Below are 25865 nucleotides of genomic sequence, written 5' to 3' on the forward strand. Positions count from 1 at the left end.
TTCCAAACTAAACGGTTCTATGAGGCTATGAAACAACACGGACCAGCCGCGGGCATGCGGCCGAGCCCACCAGCGGGCCGGCGGGGAGGGGGGCGAAGCGGCCCCCACGGGGTCGGCAGTGGTATGCTCCGCCGGCGGAGCGGGTTTCCCGCCCTTGGGTGGGCGCGCGGCGGTTCTCCTCAGCCGGCTGTGGGGGAGCGGCGCAGGGTGAGGCGGGCTCGTCTTGTCGCCCGTAGCGGGAGCGGTGCCATCCCGCGCCGTCTGTCGGTCTGCCCACGCGCTGCGGGGTAAAACGCAGTGCTCTGAGTGTCCCGTGCGGCTGAGACTGTGAGGGGGCCTGACTTCGACCCAGGGCACTTTGTGCAGGCAAACCGCAGGGGTGGGAGAGGGAAAGAGTGTCGCTGGGACTCAGTGGGCGTCGCCGGTGGGGTTTGCCGCGATGCAGCTGGTGCCTCTGTCCTGCTGCGGTTGTCTGTGAAATCGGATGAGGGGATGGGATTCACCCCACTTGTGGGTGCTGCTTGGGTGGTGGTAATTTTGATCTGCAAACCATGTTTAAATGTGCTCGGCGTCTTCAAAGAGTGAGTAATTAAAGCAAGGTCAATGCAAATGTCAGGTGCCTATCTTAAAGAAGGATGGAGTTCAGAAAAATGATGAGACTATATGAAGTGCCCATTATTGAATAATTATTACATTCAATTGAGATATGCAGTTAAAAATTAATATCTACTCATTTTATATTGGTTATAAATACAGGTTTCACTGTTATATGGAGCAAAAATGAAACCTTAAATTCCAAAATCAGATCGTCAGCTACAATACCTAAGAAAGGATATTGAGAGAGACCATGGACGGCAAGGGGTTAAAGAGAGATTAAATAAAGGTGTCAGTTTTATGACAGTCAAAAATAAATTTTAAATCTTTAATTTTCCCCCTAGTGAAATAAATATCATAGTTCAAAACAGGGCTGTGAGGCTTAACAAACATGCCTTTGGAAGACACAACATATATAATAATAATATACACAAAAATAAAAATCATGAGTTTTCCTGCTGGAAAAAGACAACATTAATAATGAAATATATTATTTTAAATTTACTGTTTCAGCTCAGCAGGAATTTTATTCCCAGTGGCACTGTTGCCTAATGCTGCCAAGTGCTGAGCATATCCTGTCTTCTGAGAAAACAAATGATGTCATGGAATAAGGAAATACACAAACAAAACAGCACACAACATGGCAGCTCCCTGAACTCCCAACCTCAGTCAAAATTTAGAGGGTAAAACACAGTTTCAAGAGCACGATGGAAAGAAACAGAAGATACTGCCCATGATAAGGACTGGAAAGATCACGGCTTGGCATTCATAGTGTATATTTAGATTATCAACTAAACAGAATGTTAAGATATGTAATTGTTTCACAAAATTGAATGTCCTGAATAAATATTTTAAACTCCATTTTAACAAATCATTGCATTGTAATAACAGTTAGAATTCATTAAGATTGCTAACTTAGTAAAAAATCACTAATTTAACTTGGAAGCATTAGTTCTTTAGTGTTACACATATTCTTTAAAACTGTTGATGCTGATGAATTAGTTTTAGTGCCTCTGAGGAAACGGTGGATACAAGAGAAAAATGAGTATGAAACACACAGAACCAATATCTTTATCTTACTGCTTTGGAAAAGAACTTACATACACATAAAGACTTGTAAATACTGAATAACTGAGAAAATAATTCTGTTATGTAACTTTGGTTCCCACTTAGTAGTTGTTCATTTACATATCTACTTCCGCCTAACGTTACTGTAAGTATTTCTCTCTGGAAGTCCATTCAGTTTCTGGGTAGTGCACACATTCTAACTTCTGGTTCATCTCTCTCATTGCAATTTTTCGTTATTTGTAAAAAGGCAATTCACACATTACCACGTAGAAGTGATGATTTTGTGTGGAACACATGGTTTATCTGGTATGGGAATTTTTGTTTCATGGAGCCTGATGTTCAGAGGTAGTTTCAATATTTTTAGAAACATTCATGTTGTGTCTTTCCAACCCACCTTGCAAATGTGTGTTGAAGATTCTGTAAGTAGAATTTCTACTAAAAATAGGAATTGTGTTAATAATCTGGAATTATATGGGTGCTTTTCAAAATACTGTCTTTTTACTCATACGGTAAGGTTTATGTGCTGCAGTGTCTCATCACTGATGTTAATGCAAATTGTTTATAAGAAAATGTGTAAGTAACCTGAAGCCTGAGTAGTTAAATATTAAAGCATCTAAACAGGTAAAAGATCTAGATCCTGCATTAATGTGTGCGTGGTAAAATCTCATTTACTTAAGTAACATTTTTTAAGTTAACCAAACTTAACAAAATTTCATCTGTTGCCTCTAAAATACACAGAGTAGAGAGTGAGTAATTCTTTCAATTAATTGAATTTCCTACTCTAAAGCGAGGACAGCCAGACCAGTCTGTTGTAGCAGCGTATCCAAAGAGAAATTGGTCATATGTTTTAAAAGCATCCTCTGTGCAGACCACTAATATTTTTAGGTAACTATGGAAGGGGATTCAGGTTTATTTTTTAATTCCAGCAAAAAATTCTAAATTCAACTATATCATATAACAGTTTGATAGATTTTGCTTGGGCTTTCTGACATTCATTGTGTTTCCTAGAAATGCAAGATCTTAGGTTGGTTGAAGTTTAGCTTCACATGCAAGAATAGTTTTAATTAAAAAGAAAAAGTGTTCTCTGTTCTGCTTACATTTGTGCACATGAAATCTTTTGACATAGTATGAATGAGAAATATATGAATTAATAGATCTATTTTCTTATATATACAGTGATCACTGTATTATATGGTCCAGAAATAAATGAATCACAGACATGAAGAAACTATGAAGAAAATCAGTGTGGTGAACCTTGATAAACTCTTAGATAACTTCTCAGAGATAGAAAAGGTAAGTGAAGAAGCTAAAAAATGTTGAAACTACTATCTAGAAATATTTTGTGACATTTTAATAAGCTTTTTAAGTGAAAATTTCTTCTAAGTGGTATCAGCTTATTCTTATTAATATGCCTTGTAATACCAACTTTGGAAAGTATTTGTATTGACTGTCTCTCAGAGCGATACGAGTGACTTCTGTGCAGTCTGAGAAGCCTTTGTTTCTATGCTAGAATTTTAATGGTGTGGAGGGCAATTTTGGCTTCTCAGGAAAAGCGTGGAAGTCACCCTTTGTATCAGAAGCTGCTATTAGAGATAACAGTATTAGACAGACTATGATTTCAGAAATTGTTCGTTGTTATAGAAAAATCTCATCACCATAGCAGGAGCATCTGTTCTTATATTCCATATGCATTGAGCTCTCTTTATTTTATGTATGTGTCAGTTCTTAAAAGACTGATCCACTGAGGAAAATCCATACTGTATTTCTTGTTAGACTCATGTTGGCCCGCTCTCTGGTGACTTCCTGATCAGTAAATCCATACTAGAGATAATATAAAAGGTGCCCCTGAAATAAATTTAGCACTTCTCACGGAACAAACATACTATGCCATAACCATTACTCATGCTGGTGCTCAGCGAGGGCATTGATGGCCTTATATGCAAAGCAGTAGAAAGAACCTTGCTGAGGATTGATTCAGACTGTGGAATACAGAATTGAGAAGAAACCAGTTCATAACTAGTGACGTAGGTTGGCATTCTTAGTTCTGCAGGGAAAACTCGCTGTAGCACAGGCGCTCAAGTCTAGCATCTTTTTTCTCTATAACGGAATTTCCAGAATGGCAAATAATACAGCTTTGTGACTGCAGTGTTGTGAAATTGTTAAGTTTTATATTAATTTAAATCTCAAGATTTAAAACTTAAATCAAAATATATTAATATAACTTCAGTCTTTTTCCAATTTTCTAGAAGATATCAGAAATTAATGAAGCAAATAACCTATTGGTTCTTCAGCTGGAAAAATGTAACAGGTTGTTAACATTAAGCCAATCCAAGGAGGAATCAGAAAAAGAAGGTAAGTTATTTTTTAAAAAATGGTATGGTTTTTGCATATATTCAGGAAGTTCTGAGAAATATTTCCATTGTTTTCAGTCATATAAAATGCAAAAATAAAATAGCAAAGATCTAAGGTACTGTGTGAAAAACAGTCATGCTTAATTTTGAGTCATGTAATGGACTCCATATCATTTGGATAAACAATATAACTTTAATGCACAAACATATCTTAAGAACTGCATTAAAGTAAATATTTTCCAGCTGATGTTAATATCAATCCACTTTAAGAGATTTTTGAGTGCATGCAGTACCTATGAAAGAAAAACTTCCCCTTTGTATTTTCTTTCATTTTTCCCTCTTAATCTTTTTTTTTTTTTTTGATTGTGTTATCTCCTTTCCCAGGGAAACAATGTGTTGGCAGGGAAAGAGGGAGAGAATCAGATAAGCTTAGTACACCTGATGATGTTCTTGTGCCCAGATGTTTACCTTTCCCATTCAGGCGTCTCCCTAATGAGGTCCTTGTATTCTTCTTCAGTTGCCTGCCCCTTCTTCCAAAGGTGATAAACTCTCCTTTTTTTCCCGAGTCACAGCAAAAGCTCCCTGTTCAGCCAGGCCAGTCGTCTTCCCTGCCGGCTCGTCTTACGGCACATGGGGACTGCCTGCTCCTACGCCTTTAAGATTTCCTTCTTGAAGAAAGCCCAGCCTTCCTGGACCCCTTTGCCCTTCAGGACTGTATCCCAAAGGACCCTCTCAACCAATGTCCTGAACAGGCCGAAGTCTGCCCTCTGGAAGTCCATCGTAGTGGTTTTGCTGACCCCCCTCCTTTCTTGGCCAAGGATTGACAATTCTATCACTTCATGGTCGCTAAGCCCAAGATGGCCTCCAACCATCACTTCTCCCACCAGACCCTCTCTGTTTGTAAACAGCAGGTCAAGCAGGGCACCTCCCCTGGTAGGCTCCCTTACCAGCTGTGTCAGGAAGTTATCTTCCACACACTACAGGAACCTCCGGGACTGTTTCCTCTCTGCTGTGGTTGAGGTCCCCCACAAGAACAAGGGCTTGTGACTGTGAGACTTCTGCCGTTCGCTTGTAGAACGCTTTGTCAGCTTCTTCGTCCTGGCTGGGTGGTCTATAACAGACACCCAGCAGGATATCCGCCTTGTTAGCCTTCCCCCTCATTCTTACCTATAAGCATTCAACCTTGTCGTCACAATCGTAATATCTAGTACTTAGCATAGATTCATGGTTGCTTATTCTTCTGTAGTTTGTAGGGTTGCTGAAAGGTGCATCTTTTTGTAGAACTTTGGTCTCTGACAAGTCAACTTGCTAAAAGTTAGGAAACAGAGTAGGAATAAACTTAGTTTCATGCTGGAGTGAGATTGCCAGTTGGTTTCACTTAGATGTTTGCTGGGACTTGAATAATTTAGCATAATTGGAAATTAATTGGAAAAGCTATTGACTAAGCGAGTGAAGTTTGCTAATGATGCTAATCTATGCAGTTGTACTAAGAATCTCACGATACAGAATGGTAAGTGATAAAAAGGGGAGATGAAAACCAGTAGCAGTGCATATGGGAGGCATTTTAGATAAACAGTGGTTGGCTCTAGTTGGCTGCTTCTCAGGAAAGAGATCTTGGTGTGCTTCTGGACAGTTCTCTGAAAATATCACTGGTCAAAGAAGCAAAGACAGTGATAGGCATGATTATGGAAGAAATAGAGAAACAAACATCATGTTCCTGTAAAGTCTGTGATTTTCATATAATATTCTGATCCCCACGTTTCAAACCAGACATACCAAAAGTAGAAAAGATAACAGAGATGCTGGCAAGGTTTGGTCTTGTCAAGGAGGAGCAAGGGACAGGGAATCAGGAACCAATCATGTAACAAGGCCCACAGAGGTAGGGGCTTCACCAGCCGAGACTCACTCCCACCATACCCGTGCAGGGCTGGCCCAGAGAGGGCTGCCAGGGTCAGCCAAAAGTCCATGTTACCAAACAAGTACGTAGTGATGGAGCAGGTCCAAGGTCAAGACAGGAGGTTGCGTCAGGATCAGCTCCAGAAATGGTAACAAGAGCCAGACGTGGTCTAGTGATCACTAGCAGGTTCATAGGATGAGGCAGGTCTGAAATCAAGCCAGGAAGTCACTCCCTAGGTCATGACCAGGGTCTAGATCTACATGGTATGCAGCTGCAACACAGCTGCAGCGTAGTTGAAGGTAGGCCAAGGGCAAAAGCCTCAGCTTAAAAGCAGCTCCCAAGGGAAGGAAGGGCAGCCATTTCTGAGTCTTCTTCCAGCTTTCTTCAAACAGCGTTTTTAAAGATCACCAGCTGTACAGTTGGTGGGTGGGGGAGAATGCACTTGGGGGGCCTCACAGGTTTGGTCACAACTTTGGAACATCTGAAGAAAGACTTAAGTTGACTGGAATCTTTTCTGACGAAAGAGAAAGAATAGAGCTGATATGACTCATAGCTGTAAAATTATGAATGGCATAGAGAAAGTGACTAGGGAATCAATATTCAGTCTTTAATGTAATAAGAGAACTAGAAGGAAATCAAACTTGTTGATTGATTTAAAGCAAACAAAAGGAGGAACTTTTCCATACATTACAAAATAAGGTTGTTAAATCAATTCCGCAGAAGCTTGTGAATAACAGAAGTATAGATTAGTGCAAAAAATATTAGAAAAATTCATGTAAAAAAACTTAACAGATTTGTTAAACACAAAGACAGTACCTGTCACTCAGGTCTCCCTTATTCTTGTATTTTGGAAGCTGAGAGGATATATTAAGGGTAGTGTTTATCCAGTTTTTTTTTCCTCTTTCCTGAAGTATCATCTTCTGGGTATTGTGAAGTGGGACGCTGAACTGGATGGAGCTTTGCTCTGACTTATTAAAGCCATTTGTTTCTCTTCTAAGCACAAAAGACGATGTAGGACAGTCACTCAGAAACAGATCAAGAGGCTTCATTACTTACAAAAACAGAGAGGAGGGGGTTTATACAAAATAGATTTTAAGAAGGGAAAGGAAAAGGTGGACAAAAAGAAGAAATTATTCTTACCATAAAACTTATGGGATGAAAGATAGCAGAGAAAGTGAAAGATACAACACGGGAAATGGGAGCAGCTGGGGTGACTGCAACAAGGACTGTGGAAGTAGAATGACTGAAAATAGATGAGAGTCAGAAGAGAGATTTGAGCTTTGTAAATAGTAGTGCCTCACTTCAATGAGAGAAGAGTGAAATGATTTGAGGAGATAGTTATGCCGATATAACTGAAGAGAATGACCTCTGGAGCTGTTTTGAAACACATGATGGGAAAAAAAAAAATGTGGATGGTAGAAGTCCAAGTAAAAATACCAGAGCAAACAGCATGAAATATGAACTAAAGTTTTAGCAGCAGGGATAGTCAGGAAAAAACAAATCTCAATAATATTGGATTATGGTAATTGTAGAAATTAGTACAGATATAGATAGAAGGCAGAATTGTTGGAAACCAAGGATAATGGTCAATGAGTAAGAGAGATTGCAGACCTGTTAATAGCAGTAACGAAAAAAGTGACAAGCAGGAACTTGGAACTACATGGGACATCCAAAAGGTGGTTCCGAAAGCTACTTGATGATAAGGAAGTAAAAGGTAAATGAGAGATGCCAAAGGGATAGAATGTGTTTAGAAATTAAGACAGTTGTCATGGCTGTTCTATTAGATTAATGTGCTTACCAATAAGGTAAACACTTCAAGTATCATGGCATGAAGTGTTTATAAGTTTACACTTTTGAACTGTATTCATTAATGGTGATCAGAGAGCAGAGTTTCACAAACCCTCTTGGGCAGGAAATTGCCGTAATCTGCAGTAGATGCTGTCAGAGGAATCTTCAGGTAAACAGTTACCATGTTACTGGAGATCAGCAGAGACTGTAACGTTAAAAGTATTTCAAAAGGACATTATGGTTGGTGTAGTGATTATAAATTATAGTAAGTATATAATGTTTCTAAAGCATTTCGCTTTTTCTTTTTGAAATGAATAGAATGGTCTTTGCACCTTTATCAAATTCACCTGCAACATTGACCTTTCAGAAGGGCTAATAGCATACTGTGTATTCAGAATGAAAGCGCTAGAGGTGTTGCATCTAATAGTTCAATTCTTTGTAAAACCTTTTTGAAAGTCAAAGCACTGTGGGATTAAAAAAACCACTCTTTATTATTGATGGGGTTGTAGAAGGATCCTGTGCAGAACTGGAGAAGATGCAAGGGAGGAAACATGGCACTGATACTTCCTTTCTTACTCTGGCAACAGTTATTCCAACAGATTCTGGTTGTGAGAATGGCTTTTATACAGTCGTATGGCCAACAGTGGCTTGGGAAAAAATATTTCTCCTACCCTTATGTCCCAAGCTGCTTCCCAGAACCCAGCTCAGCCACATTTCCTAACACTATCATTTGAAGAGTTGGTCCAAAGGCAACTGGAATTGCTGGGTTTGGACAGTTGCATCAATTTCTTGATGAACAGTGTCAACATACAATCTTAGTGTATGTACACTCTCAAGTTGAAGAGCATTCTCAAGTTCATCCTGTTACGAATTTAACACAAGAGCAAATGAATTTACAGGATAGGTAAACAACTCAGCCTTAGAATATAAGGCTTATCAGTAGACCACAAAGCAATTCACATAACAGCTAAGGGAAAAACAGGAGACCACATGCTGGTGAATGGTTCACATATGATTCCAAATAAACATGTTTCTTACAGCAGAGGAGCAGAGAGAAAGAGCACTATGGAAGGAAAGGCTGTTGTTCCACCTACCCTGAAGGGTTTGTGGCTACTAGGGGTGGTAGTGTGGAGGAAGTGGAAATTTATCCTGGCTGAAGAACTCTTTGCCAGTATGAGAAACAGAAATAGGAATAGCATTTCACACCCCAAGAAATCTCCAACAAGCGTTTAAGTGAGAACCTGAGGGCTCCTTGATACCTTGGTTGCCAGCATTCTCTCTCTAGAACTGTTTAAGGTTAAAGAAGAGTGGGAGTGCTGGAAGAAATGCAAAGGAAGGAGGAAAACTTCTAAAGCTCAAGGGAGAGAGGAGATTAAAACACTTTAACCAAAGATACTGTGGGAAAATATGAGCAACTGGGCAAGTGTATACATGTTCTGAAAGGTCATAAACAAGCTTTGTTTTGTCTTGATACATTGTTTCCTAAACAAAGGTGAGATTCAGGACCACAGTTTTTGTTTAGTGTAAATCATTGCAGATGATTTACACTAAGACAGACGCAAGTCTGGCATTCTTGTTTTCTGCTCCTAAACGTTTTCTATGGTGACTAAATGAACTCTTGCGGTGCAGGCTACAATTCTGAACCAAAATTTACTGTAGTTTTTAAAAAGAAAGCATTATTGTCTATGGTGGCTCTATTTAGCATCTTCAGGATTGCATATTTGTTGACTAAGTGTTTCAAATGTGTTAAAGGAAAAAGTGGTTGATGTAATTGCCCTATTAAAAAAGTCAATAGCTTCAACTATAAATGCAGATGGAAGAAACTACAGAAAATTATAGACATTAAACATGGAAAAAGAGCACTTAGGCTGTTCAGTCTTGCTGCGTATAGGGAGTGTTCTTTACAGGGACGAACCAGAATCCATAATGGATGCTACGCCAGTGATCCGCAAAGCTGCAACCACTTAGCAAAATTTTGCTTTTTCTTCTTCAATGTAGGTGAGAAAAACTTGTGGGTTCCCAGTAATTTTTTCCAGTCGCAACTGTAATTACATAAGGGATTTGCCAAGATATGCCCTTTAAAGATAAGAAAGATAAGCAGCTATTCTTGGGACTGGCCAAAAGAGTGGCTTGCACTTAAATACTGTGATTCATTGTAAGACTAGCTGCTCTCCTATTGTTTATTCAAATGCATAGATGTCTTTCCAATTTGTGCACGAATTACAAGCATTTGGGTTTATTTCCATACATTTTCGAATGGGAGAAAATTTGTAGTAGAAGTAGTTGGTACAAATGGGCATGCTAACCTAGTGCTTCCAACTTTGAATAGGATTTTTCCACAAATGCTTTTGATCCAGTACAGGAACTGTGGGCAGGCAATGTTTCTGTGCTGTTCGTGCTCCCTCTACTGGTTTTTTGGAAGCATGGAACGGGAGAATACAGCTGGCTAACGTACTCAGCTGCATGGAAAGTGGACTTGATGGAAGAATAGACTAAAGGTCAAAAAGATTGAGTGGAAAACTGAATCTCTGAGCTGTGATCTTAATTCATCATCCTGACTCCATTATTTGTAATGCAGTCTTTAATTATAGCAGCTACAATTTTCAACAGAGCTTTGGTCTTCTGAGATGAGTAACTTATTTAGTGTACTTGATCTGTTGCAGAAGCTAAAAGCCACTTAAGAAATGCAGTTCTACTCTGGAAATAGAAAAAAGTTTAAGAGCAAGCAACCTCAGTTTTAGTGTCCCCTGTCTTTCCAGTCTTTGAATGTTTTGTAACTTTTCTGATAAGGTTACAAGGAACATAAGGGATAAAAATAATATTTAATGAAAACTACATTTTATATTACAGGCAGTCCATATGGCATTCAAATATTAAAAATACAATTACAAAAATAAAATTATGAAATATAAATATGTAAGCTGATAAAAAGTTGCATATATATACATACACACACACTTAATTATTTTGTTTAAAATGCGATAATGGGGATATAGTAGCATATTCTGAATCTCTTCAAGTTTATGTTGAGCCACAAGATGAATGTTAATATGCACCGAAAAGGGGGTAAGAAACTGTGATGAGTGGATAATGTTGGTCTTGTTAAAAAGAATCTTGGCAAAAAAGCTGTCAGCACAGTAAGTCTCAGTTTCATTAATTACATCAAATTGCTGGAATGCTGATATGGAAAACTTACATTATTGCCCAGAAAAAAATAACATCCTTATTTTCTGTCTCAAAACAAAAATGTAATAGTTTTATGAAATTGTTCGTATTGCTTAATAAAATTGTTTTTAATCTATCATCAAGCTAAAAGCTAAAATTAAGCAGTAACCATGTAATAATGATCTGAGTTATTTGTATAGTCAGTAAGAAGACTTAGACTAATACTGAATCAAGATTATTATAAAATATTTGAGAAAAGTTTATAAACAAAATATAAAATTAAAATAGTGAAGAGATTATTCAAAAATACTGGATTTTTCACTTCTTTTAGAATGTACTACTCTACAGAATGTGATAAGGGGTCTAACACAAACCATTGAGAACCAGTGTAATGTGAAAGGTAAAAGCAAAGCTGTTCTTAAATATACTATACTGTAATTTGGAATAAGCAGGCATTTAAATTTTTTGTTGATATTTACTGTTTTTTTCAGAGAGAGAAGCTCACTGGCAGCCAAACAGAAAGGAAAAAAATGTGTCTAAAATCAATCCTGTGCAGATTTTGGTGGTCTATATGCTTAATAAATGTCTATTGCTATTATCCTACTTAGAATCCACATGTAAAAGAAGTTCTGTCTCAGTGAGGTTTTTTGTAATCAATAGCTGGGCTTTAAATTTATTTCGGCATAGCACAGGCAATTTTACAAAAAGTGAGAAAGTATCATTCAACTGTTGGACTGTAGTCTATTAAAGCATTTATGCATAGTTTTTATCACTTTGTTAAACCAAAGAGTCTTAATCCTCAGTGTAATGTTATTAAAATTTAGCTATTATCCATAAATACTTGACAATTACTCATTGCTATTTTAAAATAATATTCACTATCTCTTTATACCACAGTTTAGCTGTACACCATGTAGTTCATTTTACACCCATTGTGTGTTCAAGGCATATTAGCATAAATATTAAGAAACCTCTAAAAATTGGAAGTATATGGCTGCTTTTAATACTCAAAGTGACTTTTAATAATAAAAAACCCCTTTATCTTTTTTTTTTCTAAATTCTTGTTTTGAGATACTACCTTCTACTTTTTGGGAAACAAGTTCTTAAAAAGTTGCATCTTCCACTTCGAAACTGTTGTAGCCATGATAATAATCTTTTATTTTCTGAGCCAAAGAACTTTGCATCTAGATTTTCTTGAATGCATCAGTTACCAGAAGGCTAAAGACAGTTCAGAGTAGTAATACCAGGCAAATACTATGATTAAACTATGAATTTTCTTGTTAAAAAAATAGAGACTGAGATTATGTAGTTCTCTAAATGATGATTATCATGTCTACAAAAAAGTTTCTTGAATTTCAGACAATTCAAAGAATGAAAGTAATTTCCTTATTCTGCTTTCATGCTAATAATATTGTCAAAATGACCTTTTTAGTGTATCGTATATTTTTTTATTGACACAGATGAAAATGATAGACTGAAGGGTACCATTCACATCTTAGAAGAGAAATTAAAGGCTTGCGAACAGGTACGTCACAAATGATGATTCTTTACGTAAAGGAATAATATTTTATCTCTGTGGTAGTAGTTCATATATCTCTATATTCTTGGGTTTGCTACTGATACCATTATTGTTGCACTTTTCCTAACATTTATCATGTGTAAAAAGAGAAGAGTTGCTTTCATGACATCAATATGAGAATGTGTTAGAGGGACTAAGAGGTCAAAACTACTAAATGCTGAGAACTCTGGCTCAATCTAAAATGCACTTGGTTTTTTTAGCTGTGTTTAGCTTTAAATTCAACTTTACATTCTAAAATCTAATCCCTTGCATTAAAATACATTTTTGTGTGGAAATAAGGTTTTGATATTCACGATGCCTACTGTACTGCCAGAGAATCAAGAACTGTCTCAATTGGATCTATAGCTTCTTTGGGAGTAAATGCTACAAAGATAATAGGTCTCTACTTTTTATCTGTGTCTCAGTAAGTTCCACTTGCCATCTCTCTATTTTCTATCTATGCCACTCATTTTTAGAAAGGAGGTAACACCAGCAGGGCTAGTCACAAATTGCGTTAATTCTCTGTGCTAATACTGGAGATCTGTTACCTGTATAGGACTAGGAATCTCATTACTGATTTTTTTCACCTGTGTTTGTACTATGAGTTAAAATTAAATTTTTATACCAATAGAGCTGTTATCTTGACAGTTTGGGAATAAAATAAGCAATGTCTTCTGAAAGACATGAGAAAACTCTGATTCTATACATTATAAACATGTATAGGCATGGTGGAACTTCCTACTGTCGTTCTGAAGGCATTTGCTTGACTATGTTTGTATATAGTATTACCACCAATCAGTAACTGTCTTTGTGAGTGTCTCTGAGCACTGGTCTGGCAAGTGGCGATCTACCTTGTCAGAAGACTCTGACAAGAGCTTTGGAGTAAGCACCTCTCCATTGGCAGCTACAGCCCATTCCTTGGTAATTATGGAGCAGTTATTGGAGCAAACTTACAATAGGCATGCTCAAACACTTCACTTGAGTACCAGTGCCACCAGCATCACTACTGCTATCACCGATGTTTCTACTGCTGCCAGCATGAAGTTGTGGAATCCTTGGTATAAGCAATATTAACAAAATTCATACTTCAAATACTGTTTTTGTTATACAATCTTACAGTCAAAAACCCACAAAAGTAAAACTGTAGTCACTTAACTACCTGCAGCACTGTATCAGATCCTGGATTGGGGAAAGGAATATCACCTCTCCATTTGCCTGTTCTCCTAATAAGTACAATTTCTAATTTTATATTAACTGATAGCTGTAATACAATGAAATCTGCTACATTTTTCATTTGTGGACGTCAGCCAGGTTGTGTAAGAAGTAACTGGACATTTTGAATTTACTAGATCAAGGATAAAACAAGAACTGAATTACAGAGTCCTATACATTTTTACATGAATGTTGTGCTTTGCAGAAGGCTTAGAGCACAGAAGCCTCAAGATTTTTATGAAGCTTTTTACATTTGCAGGAATATAAAGATCAGATTGAGAAACTTATGATAGAAATTAAAAACAAAGAGGAAGACCACAAATTAGAAATAACACAGTTGAATTGCAATATAAGAAAAAAATGTAAGTTCTCTGGAGACTGAATCCTATAGCATTGGGTAAAACACGTGGTTAACTGGTAGGAGCTATACTTCGTCTAGGATAAGTACAAGTACAAGTTCCACTTCTTAGTGGAAACACATGAAAGCTACAAGTGGGCAGTGTTTAACTGAATTTTATCTTTGCTCAAGAGAGTAGACAGTGGCAATGAGGCAATAGCACAGCAATACAGGATGAGCAGAAATTCCCAAACTAGTAGAACAGACACTGGGAACTTGGACTTAAAAATCTGAAGGAATGAAATTTTGGGTTAAGTGTTGACTGGAAAATTGCTTTGAACTATAAGCTAGACTGCTGTTAGAGTGTTCCAGCTATGCTCAGGAGAGTAGGACATTATTTTCACAAATAAATAGTACCGCAGTGAGAAAAAACTCATTTCAATATTATTTTTTTCCATTACTGGCATAGCCTTGAAGAGTAGGATTTTTTGGTCATCCACTTAGCTGAAAAAAGCCAGACACTTTGTAAAACGTGATGCTTCTTTAAAAAGACTCCATCTTAAGGGCTGGGACAGGGTGGTTTTCACATAGTTTTAAAGTATGTTATTTGCTTGAATGAAATTGTTTTCCCATGAAATATTGACCTGCTATTCAAGAAAGTTTTAAAATTTAGCGAATTACATTATTTTTCCATCTAAACATCTTCTATAATCATTGTGTTTGGTGCTACTGTGTTACTAGTTGAAGTAAAAGAAGAGGAGTATAGAGAACAGAGAGAGAAAAAAGAACTGGAAATATTAGAGCTAACTAGACAGCTGAAAATTCAAAATGAAGAGAAGCAGAATGAAATAATTAAACTGCAGATAGAGGTAAGTGTTACAAAGCTGAGTTAAAGATCAGTTGGGCATTGGGTACACTTAGAAGAGACTATAGTGAAAAATGTTAGTACTTAACAAAGTAATATGATGTAATCTAGGAAGCTTAAAAAACTATTGTCTTTACAAAGATCAGTGACATGTAGTCCCTTCCATAATGGTATCTGAGTCGCTTACTGCTCAGGAATTGAGTTCTACTTACTGTATAGAGAGACTGAAGTTTGCTGTATTCTTGTTTTAAATGAAATTATTTTGAAAATTTTGTAGTTTTATTGTCCTAGGATTATATAGTAGATAAGCTTGCTATTACTACTTTCAGGTACAAAATGCAATGGAAAAAAAAGTGAAAATTATACTTGTATTATTTAACATACTTTTTTTCCTGTCGGTTCTTAATGTTTTGTCTTTTCCTGATTCTCTCAGTTCAATGCTAAATTAGCAAGAATTCAGAATAAAACAACAAAATCATTTTCAGATGCTTCCGTCTTGCCCCAAAGTATCTATCGAAGGGTATGTGCTTTAATAATCTGTAGACTGCAGATACTAAATATTGTTACAGCCTGTTTGAAACAGCAGTTCCCTGGGGTTTTACTGTGTTGGTTCTGCAACAAAACTTTGGGAGTGGAGGAGTGTGTGGGGGGTGGAATCTCATGCCTTATGGGTCCATCTTACTCTCCCACACATCCCTCCCACCTCTAGACAACTAATTTCACGTCTCTTTGCACTGATGTTGATACAGCTGGGCTTCAACAACAAAAGCCCACATATGAAGTGGTTTTAGTACAGAATTGTTAACCTGGGAACTTAAGATAGAAATTACATACAATTTGTATCACAGTCATTTATATGTACATTATTGGTTTTGTAGGCTTGGGACTTTGGGACATCACAAAAATAGGATTCTGGGGAGGTCATCTTCATAATTTTGTGATACAAATACTGACAAAAATATTCTTATTAGAATATTTCTCATTAGCAATAGCATATTGTATTGTTACATAATTCTATGCAATGTTTAACAATGAAGCCTTTGCTTGCATTTTTACAGAAGCTGCAGCATCTCCAGGAGGAGAAAAACAAGGAAATTGAAATTCTCCGAAACACCATAAGAGACTTAGAGCAACGTCTTCATAAAGGCCAGGACTTGCACTTCAAACGGAGGCGATTTTGAGTAAATGACATGAAGTATTTCAGTATCACATACAATGCGAAATAGCAACAGTAGATTTCAAAGTGTGCACCTAAAAGTGAAAACAAAACATGAAGAAATACAGAATATTTTTTATTGAAAACACTCTTGTCAAACATTCCAAAGGCATGCGTTCAGTGTATATTCAGTACTACTTTCTTGCTAATCAGCATTCACGATAAAAAGATTCAGGTTTGGTAGGAGTAATAATTTCCCTATTAAACCTTCATTAATTATGGTGTACACTCTCAAAGCAGTTTTCCTTTCTTGAATATTCTCTTCTTCATCCAGGAATCCTTCGAACAACTATATTTTTACTTCAACTCAGTTAATCAAAGGTTAGGAATGCTAAGATACAGACAGAGACGTTATACAAGTTTATGTGGTATATTACCTTACTAATCAATACAGACTTATCAAATTCAGCACTGCTACAAACAAAGATAAACATTAAACCAAGATTAAATTTGTTCTACCCCTCCCTCTTTTTGATACTGATTCTGCATGAAGAGTTGTTAACACTGCTTCTCACTTTAGGCACAATCTTACTGATTTAGTGGGATTTTACAAGCTGTACTAGTATGTATTAATGGACCCTGATACCATAGCTAGGCCACAAAAGTTAAGCATATAAATCTGTTACTTTAAAATAATGCAATTACTGCTTGTATCTTGCATTTGAGATAAAAAGTTATTTTGGCACGTTGCTTAGGAATAAGCTTTTCTTGTACATAATTTGTATCCCTAGGTCAGGAAAAAAAAACCCCAAACCTTTTGAATATATTCCATTTTCTTAATAAAAAATGATTAAAATATCTGTTTTGGTTATCTTCTATTCTTGATTGCAAAACATCAGACAGGAGCCCCTAGGTCATAGTTTATGCTCCTGTCCTCACAAATGCAAGCAGAATGTTAGAAGAGAAACAAGAAAGACAAATTAATCAAGAATGCAGACACCTTACCAGTGCAACTGAAAAACAAACTACAGGTCAATTAAATTCCTTTAAGTTATGAAGCTTTTCACTGATGGAATTTGACAGGTATTGTGTAATCCTAAGAGCACTGCTCTAGAACTCTATTTCTTTGCAGTATTTTAACCCTACACACCTGTCTTAGTATAATTTTTAATTGAGGGCAATAAAAACACTTAATCTGTTAATTTTTCCACTCTTGCAACTATATGAATTTAGCTAGTAGGGCTCCCTTGCATTTTTAAGGTGCTTAGTTTGTTTTTCAGGCTCAGTTTCTTGCTTTTTCCTGTCACTGTCAGGTGTCACTAGTTTCACTTGCTCCTGCTGCTGGTGACTGTCAGGCAGCAGTGAGCAGACGTCACTGTCAAGATTCAGTGATGTCCTCTGCTGACAGCTGGCCATGTCACCTGCAAGAATTTGGAAGTGCTCCACGACACTGTCAAGTGACAGAATTTCCTAGCTCTTCAAACAAAAGGTGTCGACAATGACAGCATCAGCTACTAGAAGTTAAGTCTGATGCTGTCTGCCAATTTCAAGTTAACTGTTTTTTACAGCTGGTCTTCCCTTTTTTTCATAGCTTTTTATCTTGTGTAATTTCCACACTTTCTCCTGGAGGAACAGTGTCTACATGTTCATGACTACCTGTCTGATCATGTCTGGTGCGGCCTAAAACTCTATGACGCCGACCACTGTGAGGATGATGTCTTTGAGTTTCAGAAGGAGCCTGATGGTTCTCATTTTTGGAATGACGACTGCTCTCCCGATGGTGGTGGTGTTGTCTATGTCTGTGCAGGTTGTGGTGATGTGAATGTTGACCAGTTGGTGTGGGTTCTATCTCTGCTAGCTTTTCATCTGCTTTTTTAGTGATGTTTTCACATACACCATCAATATCATGTTCCTGCAAAATAGAAGCTTGCATTAAATACAAGGCATTATATTTAATTAAACCAATTATAAAATATTAATTAGCTTAACATTTTTGCAGAATCTGAAACCCAATTTAAAATTCTTTGTGCTACTTGGCTGAAGAAAGAGACAAACGTGTCAAAAAGAACCTTGTTTTACAACACCGCTGATAACTAGACAGGTCTCTTAATGTAAAATTTTAGGAATTATAGTTCAAGTAATTGCTAATAAAAAGTATTCTTTTTCTAGGATCCCACATCTGACCTGCCTGAGACCTACATTTAGCTGGAAAACTGTATGATGGGATCAAAAATTATTCTTCTCATTGAACTTTCATGACTATGCATGTACATTTCTTGATAATCCTTAAAACAGTTCTGATCTTTAGTTATACGTAAAACAGAGCTACCCCTCTTTTATAATGATAATAATTTGTCACCTTGTATTACCACTTTTTTAAAGTAACTATTGTATATGGTGTTTAAATGTAAACTAAAAGGAACAGTAATTCAAATCAGCTCGGATTTGATTCTGAGGTTTTAAAAAAATACTGTTTGTTTAAGTACCTACCCATCCCCCAAAACTAGAATAGCTAAATGCTCACTAGCTGTACATAACTCCAGAAACAGAATTAGCCTCCAAGAATGCATTTAGATTCTGATAATGATTTGCACTTCTATCAAGGGCAGGAATTCAGATATTCAGTCTATTACAAATTAGATCTAATTCACTTTGAAAAAGTGTTTAAAAGCTCTGTGTCAAGAGACATGAAATGTGTAGATTCTAAATCATGTCTTTTTGGATTAATCACACTGAAATAATTTTTTTAAGTACCAGTCAAATCCACTTTCCTTTCCTAGTGTATATAGAATGAAGCAAGGAAATACCATGTAAGAGCAGTTTCCACACTTGTTTTCACAGTATGCAATCTTAATAGATTCTTCTACATATTGGAAAGACAGGAAGGAATAGGGCAGACCCAGATGATACACCAGACGGCCGCATCTAAGGAGGGAAAGAACTTTGTGGTTACATATACATAAATATATACCTAAAATTACATATCTCATCTTATCATACCTTACTTTACTCACATAAATCCACCCACACTGTACAGTCCTGTGGAGAAGGTGTCTGTCCAAGGAGTTTACAGGCAAACCCGGTATCTGCCTTACAAGCGTTTTCCCACTCAACTGCATCAGTCAGTAGTGTGAAGCATGATTTCTGGCTGACAGAACAACTCCACTGGCAGAAGCCTCTAGTTTAGTGGCACTTAGACTAGCAAAGGTACACTCATTACAGACCTATCTTGCTAATGAGGAGGGCTGTTTGCATAGTGGTACAAATTGCTACATGGTTGTTGCATCCTTACAAAGAATGCTTTTATGCAACATAACGTGTACTTTGATTGGAATGTGCACTGTGGTACATCTGCATTAGTGATTTAGTGTGCATGAGGGAATTTTTATGGTGCCTATTTGCCCCTATTTGAGTGTTCTGGTATGCGCTTGACTACGCAACTGGTACATTCAAAGGAGCTGGAGTAAATGCACAACTTGTAGACAAGCGCACCTTGTTAAGTACCCCACCTGCAATGTCAACACACGGTCTTCCAGCCTTAGCTCCCTACATATCTGCAGTGCACGTCGGGGACCAGCAACAGGCAAAAACTTCATTGCCAGTAAAGGCACAATAAGGACATACATTCCTAGAGCCATAATGGATCATCGCCAAACTAGTGCCAAACCATTTCATATTGTAGGTGCATCCTGTGTGCCGACAGCACAAAACTGTTCAACCTTACAAATCCTGTGGGCCAGGCATCAGCTTTGGGGCCTCTCCACAGACTACATACAACATTGTTCGCTTTGTCTGTCATATGACAGCAACCTCCCATACTTAGGTGTATTTGCTGCTGTAACATGCAATCACTCTCTAAAGATCATTCCAGTGCTAGTTTCATCCCACATACCTAATTTCGCTAATTCATGCAATTTCGTCATATTACTAAAACAAAGTTGAGCAACTTTCTAATTCTTTATTAATTATGATTCAGCATGAACTGAGAATGTTTGTTATAGTAACATAATAGTAATTAGGATGGACATGTTAAAAGTGCAGGTACTTGTTGAATAATTTCCATCACATCAAAACTGAAAAATCAGGATTTCAGTTAAAGAGTTATTACTGGTTTTGCCAGAAGATATATGTCCCAGAATCCTACGATGAAAAAGCTGTTTTCTTCCAAAGTTTTAAGTTTCACCTAAAGGCTAATTTTTCCATATGGCTACATGCCATTTTCAACAACTCCGGTCACAATGTTTTCATGAGAACTCAGATAGCTTTTCTCATTTGATACTACTTTCACATGCATGGATGTAATGAAGTTGTCTGAAAATAAAACTTGCATAAGACCAGAATCATGCTATCACATTCTATACTCAGTTATATTAATCTAAATCCACAGTAATTATAAAGAAAAATCTGTTTGTCCCAAACTTACTTAAGCAAAAGCAGACTTTTCTTCTGTAACTTCTTTTTCCCAGTAAAGTGCAAGTACTTTACTTGGTACAACTGAGGAGTTGATTATGATGTCTTTATTGTGAGGTAATCAGGTTATTTGCAAATCAATGAAATAATACAAAGCATTACTTTAAATACATGCAAATATTTTCCTATGTTCCCCTCTAAACACAGACCTGTCATAGATGAGAAAGTCATCTTTATTCCCATTTAAGGTAGCCCAGACATCAGCTTGCTGTTCATCTTGCTGGTAGACAGTAATAGAGTCTGAAACACTTTCTTTCAGTAGGTGGAATTTCCTCTGGGAGGAAGTTCCCTGATGGTTGACAACCACATACGAGATATTGACCAGTCCTTCATTCTCTAACTTCACTCGCAGGTCCTCCAATCTAGTGGAGAATGTAAAGAAGCAAGACCATAAATCATTAGAGAATCATAAGATTTGCCACATTCCACAAAAGTTAATACGCTCTATCTCCTTTTATTACAGTGAATGTTATTTTCTCCTAGTTTTAATGGCAAAAATGTAACACTATTAAAACATTCCTGCCATTTGCCGTGACTATCAACTATACTGTCACCAAACCAGACTCTACAACAGCTAATATGCCATGGGTCATGTCCTTGTAAGTAGAATGCAGTACTAAGTAAAGCACACATCTGTTTTCAGACTGAATACAGTGATATTTTTTATTTCAGTTCTTTCACATTCTTCATGGTCTAACACAGTTAGTTTATCTGATGTCTTTATTTAAATGCTGAGGTTTTGGTCAAATAGTTAGTTAAAGAATGCATACTGTAAATACAGCAAGAAGATGAATAATCAAGAAAGCAAACCTGCAATAAAAGGCTGATAGCTCTCCCTCTCCTCTTGACATGGCTATTTTCTATAATAGCCAGAAAAGGGATATTACAGCAACTGGGTCAAAAGGACGGCTATAGAATGTGTGCATGACCTGGCTGGCAGTTATTAGTCTTCCACTGTGGCATCCCATCACAAAAGTCTTTCTTTGCTCTATAGTACAGCAAGCTGCTTTTTTGCTGCATGATGTGGGGTTTTTTTCCATTTCAGTTGTGTCGTTCCTACTGAATTGCTCTAGAAAACTCTTATTTTTTTTCAGTTTCAGGAAATAGTCTAAAGCTTGAAAGATTCTTTAAAACCTTTCTAAAATGCACAGAATCAAACCCAATTAACTTGAAAGCCAACCACAAAGCTCACTTCTGACTTTGATGGAGCCAGAGATTTACCACCACTTTTTCAAATCCAGTTCTTGAAAAACTTGCAAAGACTATTATAATATGAAGTTATGCAGCCTTGTGGGGGAAACAAAGATGTTATTACAGTGATTAAAATCAAGCTCTGAAACTGGCACTACGAATTTTTAAACCAAAATGATTTCACAATCACTAAATGAATCCAAGATAAGACCTGTATGCAATTCCTGTTTGGGTTAGCTCAAAATTATTTTCTTGCTGCTGTTACTGTCATGATACCTAATTATTTGCACAAAAGTAGGTTCTAGAAACCAGAGCACCAATGCCCCAGGTCTTGTATAAAAATATAACACTGATGATTTCCTTGAATGCTTCAGCTATTTTTTGAAAGGCCACTTTACCTTATCTTCTGGATGTTTTTTATTATATATAGGACCTCTGAACAGGGGCTGGGAAAGCAGATTAAAAGTGTATGTTTTGATTTGCCTTTCCCCCTACAGGTCTTACATAAGAAACACATGATCTATTCTATTTCAGGTGTTCTAGCCATGTCAGAAAATTATGGTGTTTCTTGGCTTCAGCACCTTTGCTACATTAATTATCTTTGCTAACTGAAGCATAGCTCTTGAGGAACTGTTTCTGTTGGGTTTTCATGTGTTTCAGGTTTCCTTAATGTCAAGTTGATCATACTTTGACGTTTTAAATACGGTCTGGAGAAGATGATCTGTCAGTCAGGACTAAGTCAAGAGATGAAGAATCTGAACCACTGGCACAGAATGCTCCTGCTGAGAGTTAACCTAGTGACTGGGTCACACATGCCAGCTGGGATGGCGACATTTGAGGAAGCTAGAGTTCATTGAGTGCATTTGTAGTTGGGCACATGTATTATCCTCAGATGGCATTAAAAAATTGACCAGTAATGTTTTAACAAAAACTGGGAAAGAGATTCGTGCTTACCTGGAAGCCTGCAGCAGGCACAAGTATCAGCTAGCTTGAAGGAGAGCCACCACTGTCACAGAGCCCCTAGAGTTCAGCATTGGGTTCTCCTCCCCAATACGCCATTCTGGGGGCTCCTTGCAGTTCTGGATCTCTGTCCCTCCTCCTGGGAGGAGACAGAGAGCCAGAACTAGCCCCAGCCCTGCCCACATGGCTGGGCTTTATCTGAAAAGAGAGAAAATAAACAAAATTAGATCAATGCCTAAACAAAGCTGACTCTGAAATTCCCATAATAAAACACAGCAGGATATTGCTCCGTTCAGCTTAAAAAAGAAACTCTAAGAATAAATTTGAGCTTGTTTACTGCTTGATCATATTATTTTCATTTTGCAGTGGAGTTCCCCTATAGCAAATAGGCAGATTTTTTTTTTTTTTGGTTGTATTTTGTTGTTGCTGTAAACAGCCGAAAAGTAAGTGTTCAGAGTAACTGGATTTTCTTCTAATGCTACTAATCAGACTAGGTTGTTCTTCCTCTTTGTAATTTCTTCTTGATTGTTTTTAACACTTCAGTGATTTTAAAGTGGCCTCATTTCTTGTGTTTTGAAATCAGTTATGCTGAGCCAGTTTACATCAGTAAGAATCTAGACCAGTTCACTCCAGTTTCCAGAGTAAGTCCACTAACTTAAAAGTACTTGCACCAACAGTGCATTTCAGTACATAGCAAGTATTAGAGAACCTGGCAGAAATTAAAAAAAAAGACTTAAAAGATTTGTACAAGCCAGTCTGTAGTACTTGGATCCTATTGAGAAAAATCTCTTAATGCAGGCTCTAGAAACAATTTTGCAAAAACAGGAAATGAAAATTGAGTTTCAGGTTCCCCAGATCTTACAAAATCTCCTGCCCACACTTAGTCTATTTAATGTTTATGAAAATCAAAGCACATGAGAAATTCTGTAATTATCTTTTCCTTTGATTCCATTGACATAATTATTTTGGCTTAATATGTTCAGAAAACACCCGTTATCGAGAAATACATAAAATTATAAAACTGCTCCCCAACTTGTCCTAGGTTGTGGAATTGTATAAGTTCACCACTTGCAGCAGAGTCTGACAGTAAACACAGAATGTTTTGGAAACACTAAGTTCTGATAAATAACATGAGTTTCATCAACCTTGTCATATTAAAAAAAAATTAACACATTTTAATAATTGACCTTTTAAAGCAAGAGCCAACTGCTGCAAAGCCAACATCATTTGTGAAATCTGTCTGTCCCTAACATTTCTTTTCTGCAGTTCTACCAAAAGCATTTTAGATGCAGCACTTTGAAGATTAAACTGTGCTCCAACAGATATCAGCAGGACCAGTTTTTTACTCTTTCCACACATCTGGAAAGCCACTCGCCTTTATAGGAATCCGTTATAAACTCATGAACCTCCTATGACTTCCTTCTATGCCTTTATAGCCTTCTGCAGCACTGGCATACAGCGCTCGGCAACAGCTGTCTCGCCCTGTGAACTTTATGAGAGCTATGTTCTGAATTATACTTCTCTTCGCATTTCAACTTTCTAGTTGGTTTCCAGTGGAAATTTCCACAGTCAGCCTTTTCAGCCAAAGAAGCAAGCAGACACTCTGCCAAATCTTAAGTCATGAAGCTCTTTCATAGCAAAACCAGCACACTTACCCTTTCCTCCCCCCCTCCTTGGCAGCTCTGCTTAACTCCGCTGCAGAACAAAACAGTGTGGGGAAAAGGGCTCTGGTATTTATACAGCTCTTGTTTATCTCACTTTGCAGATATGGTTCAAAGTTCAGGGAGCTTATTCTGAACGACCTTGCAAGCAAAGCAAACCCCTTTAGCAACAGTAGCGAAAATATTTCTCCGGTAACTAATTCCAAGTGGAAACCATTTATCATGCAGAACGGCAAGGTATTTTTAATATAACGACTTTGAATATCAGATTATAGAGTTTGTCAGTCACCCCAGTCAGCTGGAGGTGGTGGTACAGTCAGAGAAGGGGGGTGGGCCAAAGAGTCATTATTTTCTGAACACAGTGGTAACCACAGTGAGAGGGGGAAGGTACTTCTCAATGTATAAAAATGCTGAGCTAGCAGGTTTTGCTCTCATATGCTTTATCTGATACTTGCCTTAGAGAATGGTGTACCCTGTCTGAGGGCATGTGCAGTACAGAGCTCCTTTTGCCCAGCTGCTCTTGATTACAATACACAGTTTTAAAACTTACTTCTGTAGAACCTGCCAGTTTATCAACTCCCGTTGAAGGTTAGAGCCCAGATCTTCAGCCATTTAAATCCCTACATGAAAACCATGAAGCTCTACCAGTTGGCAACACCCACTTAACTCTCTATATTACTCTGTTATGTTTTCTTAACACCATCATCACTGAGGTATCTGTGGACATTCAGGTTAAACTTTCTTTACTGTCTTTCCTCAGTGAGAGAATTGTTTATGCATGGCTTGTTTTATTCTGGCAGCAGTTTTCTTGAGTTTGATTTCCTTCAATGTACATGTTACGTGTGCTTATGGAGAAATAAATGTTTAAAAACTTGGTGTGCCCCCAGAGTTTAAGGTGGTGAGATTCATATTGCTTTGTTCTATGGCCTGAGACTGCCTCCTGCACAGATGAGCTTTATGCTTCTGGTTGTGTGTGAGAAATGGAATTGCCAACCTTGGGTTTTATCCTGTAGAAGTCCTATGCTCAAGTCAGTGGAAAGAAGGACAAAGATCTGAAATTTTAGTCAGTAGTCTTGGAGGACACGATGCAGAAAACAGACAGATATCAGACTGGGACGGAATTTTTTTTAAAAGGTGGAATGTGCTCCCATTCCTTATATTGTTAGGGAAACACATCCTTGTATTCTTTGCCATGTTGGAACCAAGCCCTCATAACAGTGATGATGTCCTTTACTATTCCAAATGATAGATTATTACCTGGGCCTCATGCCTCAGGACAGGGTGTTGATTTTCAGTGCTAATAAAGCCCTGCAAGATTGGCTGGTGGTAAGTATTTGGTATGCATTATGTCTGTAATTCCTAAACAAGCACTGAAGCAGCCAAAAAAAAAAATTAAGCAGGTACAGATCCATTAATAGGGAGAGGAATGTAATGCAGCTCAGTAGTGACTGACGGTCTCTTGCCAATTATTGCAACACAGGTGGAGATACTATCAAATAAAGAGCAGTATTCCATTCCCATTTCTTTTCCCGCTTTGTAGAGAGGCATGTGCACAAGGCTTGATTATCAAGTGTTGAGCCTATAAGCCATAT

At 37.4% G+C, this 25865-nt stretch overlaps 2 protein-coding genes across 3 annotated transcripts; one reads left to right on the top strand and one right to left on the bottom strand.

Annotated features, from left to right (window-relative positions):
- Positions 1 to 2868: 2868 nt before the first annotated feature.
- Positions 2869 to 17296, top strand: CCDC152 (coiled-coil domain containing 152). The gene is made up of 8 exons (XM_059833705.1): positions 2869 to 2955; positions 3909 to 4014; positions 11195 to 11263; positions 12324 to 12388; positions 13893 to 13995; positions 14712 to 14839; positions 15269 to 15355; positions 15894 to 17296. The coding sequence occupies exons 1-8, from the start codon at positions 2869 to 2871 to the stop codon at positions 16014 to 16016; spliced, it is 768 nt and encodes a 255-aa protein (XP_059689688.1). The 3' UTR covers positions 16017 to 17296.
- Positions 17256 to 24307, bottom strand: SELENOP (selenoprotein P). Of its 2 annotated transcripts, none has more exons than XM_009819852.2 (5): positions 24268 to 24307; positions 22607 to 22810; positions 20611 to 20823; positions 18799 to 18916; positions 17256 to 17903 (listed from the first exon to the last, which is right to left on the bottom strand). In XM_009819852.2, exons 2-5 carry the CDS (start codon positions 22795 to 22797, stop codon positions 17256 to 17258), a joined length of 1170 nt encoding a protein of 389 aa, XP_009818154.2. In that variant the 5' UTR covers positions 22798 to 22810; positions 24268 to 24307. The 2 variants fall into 2 exon arrangements, with proteins under 2 accessions (XP_009818154.2, XP_059689686.1); XM_059833703.1 differs by having other exon boundaries at positions 17274 to 17903.
- Between the last annotated feature and the right edge of the window lie 1558 nt (positions 24308 to 25865).

Source organism: Gavia stellata, chromosome Z (assembly GCF_030936135.1).
Source record: "Gavia stellata isolate bGavSte3 chromosome Z, bGavSte3.hap2, whole genome shotgun sequence".
In the NCBI taxonomy this organism is placed as follows: domain Eukaryota; kingdom Metazoa; phylum Chordata; class Aves; order Gaviiformes; family Gaviidae; genus Gavia; species Gavia stellata.

What these genes read in the sequence shown, in the direction of transcription:
- CCDC152 (XM_059833705.1), top strand. Translation starts at nt 2,869, where the DNA reads ATGAATCACAGACATGAAGAAACTATGAAGAAAATCAGTGTGGTGAAC. An exon ending in GAACCAGTGTAATGTGAAAG is followed by an intron (nt 11,264 to 12,323) that starts GTAAAAGCAAAG and finishes TTATTGACACAG; the next exon opens with ATGAAAATGATAGACTGAAG. An exon ending in TTGCAATATAAGAAAAAAAT is followed by an intron (nt 13,996 to 14,711) that starts GTAAGTTCTCTG and finishes CTGTGTTACTAG; the next exon opens with TTGAAGTAAAAGAAGAGGAG.